The sequence below is a fragment of the Hakea prostrata genome, chromosome 6 (genome assembly GCF_041222555.1).
Source record: "Hakea prostrata isolate BN-2017 chromosome 6, UWA_Hpros_2, whole genome shotgun sequence".
Lineage (NCBI taxonomy): Eukaryota > Viridiplantae > Streptophyta > Magnoliopsida > Proteales > Proteaceae > Hakea > Hakea prostrata.
In genome coordinates this window covers 17,577,555-17,592,519 of record NC_142605.1, presented here as the reverse complement: position 1 = coordinate 17,592,519, position 14,965 = coordinate 17,577,555, and the positions used below count along the sequence as shown (strand labels likewise).

The window sequence follows — 14,965 nt, the reverse complement described above, 5'->3', positions numbered from 1 at the left end:
ATTTAAGGAAGAATTGCACAAAAACCGTCACCTGAGGCTGCCGCAAGTGTAAGAGAGGGAGAGAGAAGCTTGAAAACCAATGGCATAAATTCCAGAACTGAAAACACTCTTCAGCCCAGGCTGCAGGGTTTCTTCCCCATGCCCCAAGCTTCTGATTTTGTTAATCTGTGAACCGTTCTCATTCTTAATTAGAGGGGCTATTTATCACTTTACAACTTGAAATAAAACCTATTTGGAAACAGGCTTACTAATTCCTAATAAGACTCAACTAGGTGATCCTATAGGATAGGATTCCTTTACAACTTAATTTCTAAATAAAAGCTAGAAAAGGACTCTTAAGTAGGAGTTCCCAAAAAATACTACTTGGGAAATAAAATACCTAATTACTGGTAGGAGTCCTACTTGAGAATTGGACTCTAATTAGGATTCCTACTCAAACATGGACTCTTTAATAACTTGAGAAAAGAGACCCTTGATCAGAGAGATTACAACCAGATCTCTCTTGTGCCCTAAAAATGACCAAAATACCCCTGCAACATTTGGTCAGCTTTGGGTTGGGCCTTTGGAGTCTGGTTTTTGGGCCCAATTATGGGGGGGGGGGGACCATGGTTACATCATGTCATCATTTATAGTTCCCATGTTTAAGAATAAAGGTAATATTTGCAATTGCATAGGGCAATATCAACATCGAAGCTCACCTAAGAAGGGAAACTGATATATCAGAGAATTGATTTGATTTAATGCTAGGGAGATCCTCAATAGAAGCGATTTACCTTTTAAAGAGGCTTATGGAAATTTGTTGAGTGGCTTCAGCCAACTAAAAGAACATTCATTTGATCTCTATCAACCTAGAAACGCCCTGTGACAAGTATTGAGAGAGCTCATTTGGCGTGTCTTAGAGAAAAGTAGCTCATATAAATATATGGACATAGATAAAGTGTCAAAACCATAGAGGGTCAATGTAGTGATTTCCCAATCACAATTAGGTTACACCAAGGACCAGCCCTAAGCCCTTATTTATTTGCACTCATCTTGAATGATTTGAGCAGGCATGTCCAAGGTGAGGTCCCTTGGTGTATGCTATTTGTAGATGATATTTTTTTGATAGATGAGACAGTGGAAGGGTTCAATCCAAGGCTAGCATTTTGGAGACTGCACTTGGAACCAAGAGGTTTAAGTTAAGTAGAACAAATATTTAATACTTGATGTGAAAATTTAGTCAAACCATGAGAGGCAATGAAGTGGTAAAACTTGGGGAGCTTGAAGTCTGAACTACAAAAAATGCAAGCTTTAGATACCTGGGTACTTTTACCAAATAGGTTGATATAGAAGATGATGTTCCCACTGCATTAAGGATAATGGATGAAATGGAGCGGTGCTTCAGGAGTGGTATGTGACAAAAGCGCACTTGTTAAGCCTAAGGGAAAATTCTATGGGACTGAAGTAAGCCAGGCTATGATGCCCGGGGTGGAATACTTCAAGAACAGTAATATAGATGAGTGTAGCAAAAAGACCAGGAGAGATACAGTAAGGGATGATTTTTCTAAACTGATATGGAAGTTGCCCAATCCAAGACATTTTTTTCCGCACTGCGCAAGGTGGTATGGGCATATCCAACGGGAACTTACGGATGCACCACTAATTAAGAGTGACCAGATTCAGTTTGATTGGAGTTAAGAGAGGTAGAGGCAGGAAGTTGACTATTGAAGTAGTAGTAAGGAAGGATACGCATGTGGTAGGTATTGATCTTAGCATAACTGCAGGTAAAGAGGTTGGGAGGCCAAGGATTCTTGTTGCTGAATCCTAGAAGGGGATATTCCTAGGATGCCGTTTCTAACCATTGCTCTTTGTCTTCTTCTTCTGCTACCCCCTTTTATCTAGGGATTCATGTAACTGACCCCAAAACAGTTGTTGTATTGGCACTATACTGCATGAGTACCTCAAAGATATGATATGTTTTGGTTAGTATTGACTGAAATGGAAGGATAGCTTCCCCCCCCCCCAGGGAAAAAAAAAAGGAAAAAAAAAAGAAGAAGAAAGAAAAAGAAAGAGTTTGACTCTAGGTGCGAGTCACCCCTTTTGAACTGAGCTAGTTGGAGGCTTTAGTTCTTGGTCTTGAAGAATCCGTTCTTCCAGGTGAGTTTGACTCTAACCCTTTTTTTATCCTACTTTGGAGTTACCAATTGCATAAAGGAAGCAGCCGTGGACTCGCACTAAGCATCCTATTTCCAATTATGTTTCATATTAGTCCCTATCCCTAGAATTTTAAAGTTTCATTTCTTTTTTGTCCTCTACTTCTGTTCCTAACTCTTGGTAGGAAGCATTATCTCACTCAAACTAGAAGAAAGCTATGGATGAGGAAATGTGAGTTTTGGAGAAAAAGAAAACTTGGGAATTGGTTACTTTGCTTGCAGGACAATGGACTGTTGGGTCATGGGTGCAAATAGGATGATTAAGTGCAAGGCAGATGGGACTGTTGAGAGGTTCAAGGTAAAATTGGTGGCCAAAAGCTTCACTCAGACTTATGGCATTGACTACCAAGAGACATTTTCCCTTGCTGCCAAGATGAACATAGTTTGGACTGTTCTTTCATGTGCGATGAATAAAGGGTGGAGTCTACAACAGTTAGATGTGAAGAATGCTTTTCTACATGGAGAACTCCAAGAGGATGTATACATGGATGTGCCCACTTGGGTATTCTATTGCCAAGACTTATGGGAAACTGTGCAAGTTGAAGAGGGCATTATATGGGCTAAAGCAATCTTTAAAAGTGTGTTTGGAAGGTTCCATAAGGCTATGATCTCCAATGACTATAAGTAGAGTGATGTAGACCACACTCTATTCATCAAAAGAGATGGTTCCCACACTACTGTACTTCTAGTATATGTAGATGATATTGTGATCACAGACAACAACGAGGATGAGATTTCAGCATTGAAGACTTTTTTGGGAACTGAATTAGAGATCAAAGACATGGGGAAGCTCAGATATTTCCTAAGGCTGGAGTTGGCATGTTCTGCCAGTGGTCTCTCTCTCTCAGGAGGAATTATACACTGGATCTTCTTGAGGAAATTGGGGTGCTAGGGTGTAAGCGTGCTGAGACTCCTATTGAGCCTAACCTACATTTAGAGGCAAAAGAGGAGAATTGGTTGACGAGACAAGGTATTACAAGTTGGTGGGAAAGTTGATCTATTTGTCATACCAACCCAAACATCATATTTGCAGTCAGTCTTGTTAGCCAGTATATGCATGATCTCTACTCCTCTCAATTGGATGCGGTGTATTGTATCTTAAGGTATTTGAAGGCTACTCTAGGAGAAGGGATTTTGATTTCAGCTCATGGACACATGAAGATTGAGGCATATACAGATGTAGATTGGGTAGGATATCCGGATGATAAGAGGTCTACCTTTGGATATTATGTGTATGTAGGAGGTAACTTGGTGACTTGGAGAAGCTAAAAAACAGGCTGTGGTTGCGAGGTCCAGTGCCTATGCTGAGTTTGGGCAATTTCCCAGGGCATTGTGAGGTACTATGACTGAAAGCATGGTAGAAGATCTCGTTTTCGAGCAAGATCTCGCCATATTGAAAAATCAAGATCTTGACCATCTCTGCGAGATCTCAGTCGAGATCTTGATCAAGATATACAATTTTTTGGTGTCAACTCGGTGGCCCATCTCGGTGGGTTTTAGGGTCCCAATTGGGTTGAAACTTGGTATTTAGACTATTTAAGACCTTTTGAACACATTGCGGCCTTGGATTTGTCAGAAAACAACTCTTAAGTATGATTTCTAAGTCTACCCATAGTGTGAAACCGAAATGTTGTAGGATTTGGGAATGCAAGGTTATACAATATGTAAGAAAGCATAGAACCTTTAAGGCATATAAATGAAAAGCAAGTGTATCAAATGTATCAAGTAACCTAAATGTTATCAAAATTCCATTCATATGAGTATCACAATCTCAATTTTTAAGAATAGAATAGTAAAATTATACAACCATTAGAAGTTCTATATAAGTCATTAAATCATAAGTTCATAAGAAAAATAGAGAATGATTGATCTTTCTTCAATGTTGTAGATGTGCTAAGAGTAGTTGCAAGTGAAAATCCAGCCAAAATCCACAAAAAGGGCAAAAATTGAGAGTTCCAACAAGATCCAGGGCGAGATATGGTGAGATATAGCGATATATGGTGAGATCTCGAGTTATATCTCGCGAGATATCCCAACTCTTTGCTCTCAACCTCCATCTCGTCTTGCCTATTTGAAAAAGCGAGATATCTCGCGAGAGCTCGCCGAGATTTCCCACCATGACTAAAAGGGCTATTTCAGGAGATTGGGTTAGATTCAGAGGTTCCTATATAGTTGTATTCAAATGGTAAGTCAACAATTAGTAGAGCCCACAACCCAGTACAACATGATAGGACCAAGCATGTGGAGATGGACAGACATTTCATCAAAGAGAAGATTGAATTGGTTCATATCACTTTTGTTACCTTAGACAATCAACATGCGGATGTGCTTACAAAGAGCTTAAGCACCAAGGTCTTCAGTGGTATTATTGGCAAGTTTAGCATGTTAAATATCTATGCTCCAACTTAAGGGGGAGTGTTGTAAGACAAAATCAGTGGTGGACCGGTGGTAGATGTATTCTCTAGATTTACTTTCTATTTTTTTGTTTTCCTTATTGAGGATAGATTTCCTAGGGTCTCTTATTTTTCTTGTAAGATTCCCACGAGGAGAAGATTTAGTTTCTTCTTTCCAGATAGGCCAACCAAGAGTGGCTGCTCTGCAATAAGACACTGCCACTTGTCCTTTTTTTTTGTCCCTCCACTTGGTTATTTTGATAATCTACGGCTAGTCGGCTACCCTACCCCCACCCTCAATGTTGATGTCCTAATAGGAGAAAAGACTGACATGGTAATTTTTTGTTTGGACCCACAAAGTTCAGATTAGAGTAACCATTTAGTTCCAATGGTGAATCCTCTCTCTCTTCCTCTCTTTCTTCTAGATGATAAAGCCAGTTTATGTTATGATGAATTACACAAGGTTGTTCCTATGAACGCCTAGAAAAGGGGCCGCCCACCACGAGGGTTGGGGTGGGGAGAGGGGCGTAAGAAACTCCTATCACAAAGGGCATACACTTCTAACTATTCTTCTGAAAGAAAACCACACCCCTCTTACACTCTATAGTAGATCGTAACTTTGTATTCTACCTGATGCAATCTAAGAACTTGATAGGCTGGTCCGCTGGGTTGTGCATCAGCTGTCTATCCATCACTTCTGGTCCAGCCAAAATCTGCTGGCTGGTTTTGCTGTCTCCACGCATGCATGATCCCCATCCATCTAAGCAGGGGGATCGGATGAAGGATTTTACCTTTAATACTGTTATACTGTTGTAAGACAGAATCAGTGGTAATAGATGTGTTTTCTAGATTTACTTTCTATTTTTGGGTTTTCCTTATTAAGGATATATTTTCTCTTTTATTTTTCTTGTAAGATTCCCACTCTGGGAAGATTTAGTTTGTTTTTATATTTGGTAAGTTTTGAATATAAATAGAGCTCCTTCTGTGTACTTCACACACAAGTCATGATTTCTCCAATTCTTCCAACAAATACCTTGCACTTCCATGGTCTGATTGCTGCTTTAATGATGTCCACTGCGAGTTAGGAACCTGATCTTATTGACACTTCCAGCAATCCTCTTCCAATGCGATGTTTGAACTTCTGCATAGGTGGTGAGCATTTCCAGTTTGTTTCCTCTCTTTCAGTACCATTTGTTACACTTCTTTTACTTTCTTTGTTCTTCTGTTCTTCATATTTTTCATTCTGTTAGTAGTTTAACGTAAAGATAGCTGTACAGCTGTAAAATTTTATCTCAATTATCTTGTATTTATAGGTTTCACATGTCTAAAATCCCTCAGAACAGAATTACAGTACTTTGACCTGATGTTAGCAATGGCCCTTTTATCCATATATTGTTTTCCCAATTAACCTTCTCTTCAAAATCTACTGTGCCAACCACTGGAAAATTCATCCTTACCTCTCTAGCAACCTTCCATCTCAAGAGCAGTGAAACTGATTCTTTATAGTCATTGCGTAGAACACAATTATTTTTTATACTTTTACTATTTCCAGTTAGCTTCGCAGCAGTCACAATATTCTCAAAGTAGCCTCCCATCAGAAAAAAAGGAAAACCATACTTGGTGGATCTCTATGATTCCAGGTCATCTTACAAGGAGAAATGCTGCCATCACCATGACGCATATTGAAAAAAAGATCTGAATGAGAAATTCATTGTATTTGATTATTTTTTTCTTTATCTGTCTGTTTGATACAAATGTATTAAAGAAATAAAATACTGGAAGTAATTTTACTCTTTTTTTTTTGTTTTTCTTTTTTCGGTGGTTTGGTTTTGTTTTGAGAAAAGCCATGGTGAACATGTTGCAGATATACGATGTTGTGAGATACAGACTACACCGGATGAAGAAGAAACTGAAAGATGAACTAGATAGCAGGAACACCATTCAGGAGTACATATGCCCTGATTGTGGGAGAAGGTTTGGGGAAACTTCTGGTTTTCTTTTTAATTACTTGGTTTGAGTTATTGATATTTTTGCCTTATGCTCCTTTTTTTTTTTGTGTGCAGATATAATGCTTTGGATGCATTACGTCTGATTTCCCCAAATGATGAGTTCTTTCACTGTGAAAAATGCAACAGTGAACTTGTAGCTGAAAGTGACAAGTTAGCTGCTGAAGAAATGGGAGATGGAGATGACAATGCAAGGAGGAGGAGGCGTGAAAAGTTAAAGGATATGCTGCAAAAAATGGAGGTTTGTTGCTAAGCTATTTATTGTACTAAACACCTATGATTCTCATTTTTGTTGAGTTGTTTTGCAACTGTAGTCTTGAAGTGAGCTCAGAGCAGTACACTAAAACATGGCATTCTTTTGGTTTGAATGTGTAGCGAAAAGATATTTCATTTGTCTAGTTAGGTTTGTAATTGCAACATGATTTCCATTGGTGAAACTTTTCAGGGGTATTACTAAGTGTGACTCCTGAAGTTCTCTTATGCCCTTTTTGCACATGTATCCCTTCTGTGCTGTTTTCCTCCTTGCACCCTTGTAAGAGCTATAGCAAGCTTGGCGGGGTTTCTAATGCAGTTCAGGGTTCTAGAGAAATCTTATAGCAACTAGTATGAATTACAGGTATAACCGGGATCTTTATAGAATCAATGGGCAATATGTTGACAGATTAGAAGAATGATAGAAGAATTTACATATCTCAAGAATCTTGTGGTCTGTATACTTTGAAGTTCTTGTTGACTAAGTGCTTTAATCAAGATTATCAATTGGAGTATTGTACTAAAATAATCTTGAAAGTCTATCAGATATAACAGATAATTTCCAGGATGTTTCTATTTCAATTCTAGTTCAAGAACTGAGGAAATATGATTGATGTTGATGATTAGATTCAGAATTGGGAAGTTGGGTAGGAAATTCGTAGTCTTATTGTTGCATCATTTGGCAACTCAGCTGTGGTCAAATAGATACTCTTTAGTTGGAGGGTTCCTCTGATGAATCCTTACCACCTTGACATCAATGGTACCTGCTACTGTTTTTTGGGATCTCCGTTAGGAGGACATTGAAGGCTTCCAAGGTCATTTACCCCTACTTATGGGGTGGTTTTCAAGGGCAAGACTTTATTTGTTTTTGGGTGCTTGTCTGACTGTTCCCCATATGTATCCCTTCCTACTTTTTATTTATTTATTTATGGTTGGTGTGTGTTGAATTTTTTCCTTTCAAGCCAACTACAGACCTTATGACTATTTCTTATGTGCTTTCTGACAATATCATAGGCATAGATTGGTCATTTGTATCCTTTTGATTGAGGTCTGTTTTCCCCTTCATAAGAAATTTCCTTGGATACCAACGATGCAATGTTTCTTGATACTTGGCTTCTCATAACAAATAGTCTTTCATTCACTTATCAAAATTCTCCCCCCCCCCCGGTACCCTGCTTATGCGGAAGCCTTTGGCATGGGGTTTGCCTGCCTTTACTTAATCAAACTCATTTTTTTATTATTTCTTGGGTGGTTCTATCTCTGTTCGTGCATCCAATCCTTTTGAATAGCTTCAAGGACTGCTTTGATATGCTGTGGAAGCACTTGTTTTGCAAGCATACATAATTGTTGAATCTTTAATTGCAATTTTATGTCTGGACATTTTTTTTTCTTCAGTGATATCAGTTATGTGCATTGTTAATGCCCCCTTCGGTTCTCTTCTGTGTTTACAAGCTGGATGTGCATGCAGGTACAGTTAAAGCCACTGATGGAACAACTTGCTAGGGTAAAGGATTTAGCTGTTCCTGAATTTGGCAGTCTCCAAGCATGGGAAGCTAGAGCTAGTGCTGCAGCCCGTGCAAATGGCGAATCTGCTGCCAATGATTCATCTAAAGGTTCACAGGGGCAGGGATATGGTGGGACGCCAATGCCGTATCTTGGAGAGACAAGGGTATTTTAACTTTTCACTTTCACTGCATGTATGGTTTCTTAGGATGGTACTTTTTGATTTTTGTTTCAATCTTTATTTACTATAATATAATAGTAGTTGCCAATGCATGGTCACCTAGGCATCCAGGCTGTATCTTGCGTACACATGCCTTGTTGACACCTTAATGGGATATGTTTGTTGTTTGATTTTGATGCTATGGTTGTCCTATAGCCTATGCTTAGCTTTGGTGTTCTCATATTAGAAAGTTACTGGTTATAACATCATTGCATGTAACATAGCAACTCTGCTGCTTATAAGCGGAAGTTTGTTAGATGGTCATTGTAGATGCTATTTACCAAGTGTCTTGTCTTGGTGCTTCCCCTATTTTTCGGGATCCCTTGTCACTGACACAATTGTATAGATACTAGATAGGGAGCATGGTTTGAGAACTTGATCTTGAGCCATTGGGGGGGGGGGGGGGTTGTCTTGGCATGATCTTGCTGTTGGAGGAGGAAGTTCTTCCCACTCGACCATCTTGGTGGCTTTTAAAGTCTTCTGGGGATAAAATAGCTGTCTAGCATATTTTAGCCCTTCTAAACACATTGATAGCCTCAAATTGATGAAAAACAATTGTAAATGTGAGTTCCATTTGACCCTGACCCTAAGTTTGAAATCGTTGTGTTCAAGAAGTGAAGATACAGGCATATAAAACATAGAGTACTTATGATGACCAAGTTATTTAACATATATTTAATTAGCATAATTGATGGGAAAAAGTTTGATCCATGAGGTTGTAGGCCTTCAAGTGGAGCCTAACATATATATGAACCATTTCCAAAACATTAATATTTTTTGATAATGTTTTAATATTAATTTCTAAAAAGTATATTTTTTTATTCAGAAAATTAAAAAAATTTATTAATTTATTACCATCAAAATGTAGATCAGACCAAGTTATTTAGCATATGTTTAATCAACGTGCATGGAACAAGTGTAGAACTAAGATTTTGAGAAAAATCAAATTTGGGATGAATTCTCACCTTTCTTGGAGATTTGGTTGAAAACCTCTTCAATCTTTGCTCTGGATGGTATAGGAGTGCTGTTGATGATGTCTGGTAGGTGTTCCAGCTAAAACTCCGGCGACAACAGGTTTTCCAGCAACACAGCAGTGAAGAGGATGAGAGGACCGAGCTTTTGCTGAGATTCTGGGCTGTTTATAAATCTGGTTTGACTGGGATTTCTCTTGCGAGTTCTTGAGCCATTATAAGGAGGTTAACACCTCCCACCCCCAACCTCTTTTATAATTAACATTTTTATTGTTAAGAATAAAGAATATGTAGAATGGTAGGAAGTTTAAGGGCCAGAAAATGTCTGAAAACAAAATAAACATGGTAAGACCTTGATATCCATGGGGGTGTAAACCTCAGCATAAGGAGGGACATGGAATTAAATACAGCTGGACCTGTGGGGAAAAAGTGATCTTAAGGACTCAGAAAAATGGCGAGGTTTCATTGAGGGCAACCACATTCACGTCGGGATTTTTGGCAGGGGAAAAAGGTAGTTAGGATTTATATTGGGGTATATTGAGGGAAGAGAATAGAGAGAGGGGGGGGGGTCGAGTAGGTTATTGCGGGGAAAGCTTGCCTGCAGCGAGACGATGACTCCCAGGGTAGGGGGCAACTTGACTCTGGGTATTCAGGGATATGAGGAGCACTGTAGTACAGTCTTGATTGAGTCATTTTTATTGTTGAATGAACTGAAGTGTTTTCCTTTTTTATTCCAGTTTATATTATTCATTTGCAGAGTGTGTGTGCGTGGGAGTGAATGCATTAAGGCTGCTGCAAAGAGCTGGTGTTTAACTCAGGGATTGATCGAAAGCATTGACAGTTGCAGGGTTTCTCATCCTCATTTGCAGGGGCTTGTCGGATGTTAAAGACACCAGGTCCTAACAACGTGGTGTCAGAGCCTTGCCGGTCTTAGGGAATGGTGAGGGGAAGAATGGAGAATGAGGTAGAGGAACTGGATGCCATTGAGAGCGATCTACAGACCCAGATGGCTGAGATGGACTCAAAACTTGGGTCTCTGGTTCAGCAAATGGAGAACGAAGGAAGAGCCAATCAAGAATTTAGGGAGGGGTAGCGATGGTACATGCTTCAAGGAAAGATTATTGCTGAAGATGTTCACCCTCTTGAGATCATAGAGGAGAGCACCGGGGGTCACCCAACGTACAATGGGAGAACACTTGCAGCCATAGTTGCAGTGCCCACCAGATTGATTGGAGGAGACTGAAGGACGTCGTGAGTTCATCCCTTGACAATTGGAGATGCCCACTTTTGTCGGCGATGATCCAATCGGCTGGAGCGCTAGAGCTGGGAGGTTCTTTGACTTGCATAATGATGGTCTAGGAAGGTTTAAGGCTACAACCATGTGTTTTCAAGGAGCAACAATGTAGTGGATTCAGTTCCGAGAACTTTAATGACTGATCAAAACCTGGGCAAGGTTGAAGGAGGCCTTGGTATGAAGGTTCTCTTCACTACGGATGAAATCCTGTCAAGAAGCCTTGATAAGTCTCCAGTAATAGGGGACGATCACAAAAGTTCAGGGAGAGGTTCAAAAGCCTCAAGGCAGCCTCTGGAGCCAAAGATGAAGGGTGGCTGAGAGGAGCTTTTACGGCTGGGCTGAGGGATGACGTGAGAGTTAAGGTCCAGTTATTTGGGCTGACTACTTTAGCCCATATGATGGAACTGGCCCAAGTGGAGACCAAGAACTGGGTGATAAAGGCATAAAGAACTCAAAGAAGGTTGCAGGGGCCCAGCTGTATCAGGCACAGCCGGATGTTAAATTAACCTGAGCCCATCTAACATTATTGGATCACGTGAATCATTTCGAGTCAAGGAACTGACCCGGTTCTGGCCCAAGTGACCAGGAACAACCCAAGGCGTCATCTTCAACCTCGCCTCTCATCGTGCAAGGTACTCCGCAGTGACCGGTAACACTACTAGTATCTCGATGGCTAACTCTGGACGAGATCAAGGCCAAGATGGAAAAAGGGTTGTATTTCCATTGCTACGCCCCGTACTCCAAGAACCATTGGTGCCCCTACGTAGAATTCAAAGTCTTGCTGCTACATGAGGAGGACGATGAGGATCTGACTGCAGAGATGGGGAATGGCGGGATTGGAGGAGTGCATAAGCGACTACGCTATAAGAGAGTCAGAGGTTCACCTTGAGGGTGAGGTGAAATTGAAGGGGGGAAGTATAGATTAGACCTTGATGTCCAAGGGGCATACATCGTAACTTTTAGGTGGAACACAAGGGTTCGAATACAGCTGAACATTTGGGGAATAAGTGAGTCGGAGAAAGTGAGCTAAAGGAGACAGGAACAAAAGACGAGGTTTCATTTTTTTTTTTGGGGGAGCAAAGGGGGCAACCACATTCATTGAGATTTTTGGTTGTGGGGGGGGGGTGTTTGCAAAATAAAAATAACCGCGAGCGCATGGTATCGTGTAGCTAACGGGTCGATCTTAGGGAAATATGCCACTTTATAATTTAACCTCTTAATGGTAGCGCGAGAGTGCAATGATTCAAAATTCTTAACTAATTAATTAAACTAAATGAGCGGTCCTAACACATACATATAAAGCGATCAAATTGGGACTAAAAAATAAAACAACCATAACCTAATCATTCATCATCTGATAAATAAATAAATAAATAAAAGCATAAATAAAAGGCAGGAAAAAAAATGTGAACAATAAATAAATAAATAAAGGGAAGTGATCCGAGTGTCTGCTCTGAATCAAGGGAATGAGAGTATAATTAGGATGACTTTGACCGTGGACCCTTTGCTGTAGCTTACAGTTCACAGATTAGGGGAACATATATTAAAGTGGAAAAAAATGCAGAAAGTAAATAACAAAGTAATAAAAGGAAAAGGGAAACCTTAACCAAAGAGAGGCACGACTGTAGGCATCTTTAATCAAGGACCCAGGTGGGAAGGAGAACAATAAATAAATGCTGAAAAATAAATCCTAAGTTAAGAATATGGAAGGGTAGATAGAAACGGGAATGGAGGGGGGAGAGAAGATTATTGGCGAAAGTTACTTACTTGCATCTTTGAATCTCGAATAAAAAAAAAAACTTGAATGAATGATTTGAATCTCAACCAACCCTAAGAATGATCTAGATCTGCAATTGTTAGACCCAGAGAAAAATGAATTCTTGAACTTGAACTTGAATTGAAATTGAAGTTGCATTACATAGAAAAATTGAACCTAAACATTCAATCTAGAAAGTAGAATCCCACAAAGCAATTAAAGAAAACTAGAGAAAGCTTAAATAAACTAAAGAGAAGGAAAAAGTGTAGACGGCCTAAAATAAACTAAAGAGAAAAGAAAGTGTTCTTTAGGTCTAAGAGGGGAGGGTATATTAATAGGAGATAATGAATGATTTACAAATAAGTAAATAAAATAATAATAAGAGCAAATTGCACTAACACCCCAAAATGGAGGCCTTCAAGCACTGACACCCCACTTTACGTTTAAAAAACACAAAAGACCCCAAAATTAGATTTTCATTGGATATATTTGTCAAATTTATCACTGAAAACAGTCAAATCACTATTTATTTTAAAAAATATCCCTATAATAAATAGTGTCTTAAAGGTTTTCAGTGACAAATTGGACAAATATATCCAATGAAAATCCAATTTTGGGGTCTCTGTGTTTTTTAAACATAAAGTGGGGTGTCAGTGCTTTGAGACCTCCATTTTGGAGTGCCAATGCAATTTGCTCTAATAATAAGTGAAATAGGAAAAAGGAAAAAAAAATAAGTGAAATAGGAAAAAGGAAAAAAAAAAAAAACAAATAAATGAAACCTATTCTTTGGAAACTCTAAATAGGAAAAAGGAAATAGAAAAAAACAAATAAAGGAAACCTATTCATTGGAAACTCTAATAAGAAAAAGGAGAGAGAGAATAAGTGAATGAGAGAGAGAATAAGTGGAAAGAAAAAAAAAATATGGTTGTAGAAACGCGTAGACTAAAGTGGAGAAGAAAGTGGGGAGGAGAGAGAAAAAATGATTAAGGAAAATAAAATCTAATAAAATAAAATTTCTAGAAAATCTATAGAAAAATAAAAAACCCTAATCTTTGACTACTTGTGGGCCCTTTACATTTAAAGTAAAATAAAATAAAATCCTAACTAATCTCAGCCGTAGATCAAAATTGGCTTCTTTATTTCTAAAATATTTTGGAGTTGGCCCATAATGACATCTCTAGCCCATCATGCTCCAGATCAGACCCATTTTCGCACTTGAGAATTTGAACGGACCTCTTAACGTTAAACCCAAAACTCCAAATATTTGCTTAAATCTTGAAAAGTCCTAAAATCTGCAAAAACAACATAAAACCCAAGGCTGCTCCACTCTTAAGTGTGTAAAATGCATGCTTTATAGATTTCACACATAAATGTGCTCATCAGGGGGGGAAGGTAGGTAGTATTTGTTTCGGGGTATATTAAGGGAAAGTGGGAGAATTGAACAGGTCTTATGGGGCAAGCTTGCTTGCGGCGAGAGGACCCTCAGGGGCAACAACTTGAGTAGGGTATTCAGAGATCTGGGAAGCACTGTGTTACAGTCTTGATTGAGTCATTTTTAGTGTTGAATGGACTGAAGTGTTTTTCCTTTATGTTTCCAGTTTATACTACTCATTTGCAGTATATGTGTGGGAGTGGATGCATTAAGGCAGCTGCCAAGAACTGGTGTTTAACTCAGGAATTGATTGAAGGTATCAGCAGTTGTGGGGTTTTATCATCCTCATTTGCAGGGGGTTGCTGGAGACTGCAGGGGATATACCGGGGTCCTAGCAGAAAACACCAAAAGGAACACTTCAACAGGATGATATCTCAAAATTAAGATTCAGGCATATTACTTTCTTTGCCATTTCAGCTATTTCATCACTTGCTGATTTTGGATTGCACCGAGATTCCAAAACTTGGGTTCGACCACCCAGAAACTGAGACTAGTTGAGACCTCAGACTCTTTTCCTTGCCAACTTTAGGAGGTGGTTCAGAGGTGCAGAAGTGTTTCTTTTGATCTGTGTTTTTATATAGTGTACTTTGACATTCAAAGCACAGTGCATGAACTATTTTAGGGAGAAAAAAAGGACACTATAAATGATACTTGTGATTGTGGGTTTCTTATAGATAGCTTAATTTGACATTCAAAACACAATGGATGAACTAATGCTTAATGATATCTGTGTCCTTTAATCCAAGTTTGGTAATGGGTTAAATGCTTAGACATGGAGTTACATTAACCTAATTCAGAGGTACCCGAACAGATTGTAAGCGCTTAGGGAGACGGTGAGGTGAGACTCGCCTTATACATGAGGTGAGACTCGCCTTATACATAAGGTGATACTGCCAAAGTTTTAGAGTTCATAACGTTAGATTCTAATCTAAAAATCCTATTGGCT

At 39.1% G+C, this 14,965-nt stretch overlaps 1 protein-coding gene across 2 annotated transcripts in view; it reads left to right on the top strand.

Annotated features, from left to right (window-relative positions):
- LOC149012403 (uncharacterized) overlaps positions 1-14,965 on the top strand; it is a 45,412-nt gene that overhangs the window by 18,656 nt on the left and 11,791 nt on the right. For both annotated transcript variants that reach the window (XM_089160074.1, XM_089160073.1), the window contains 3 exons: positions 6,450-6,559; positions 6,649-6,832; positions 8,312-8,512. In XM_089160074.1, coding sequence (XP_089016200.1) covers positions 6,450-6,559; positions 6,649-6,832; positions 8,312-8,512 — 495 coding nt within the window. The remainder of the gene's footprint in view (positions 1-6,449; positions 6,560-6,648; positions 6,833-8,311; positions 8,513-14,965) is intronic.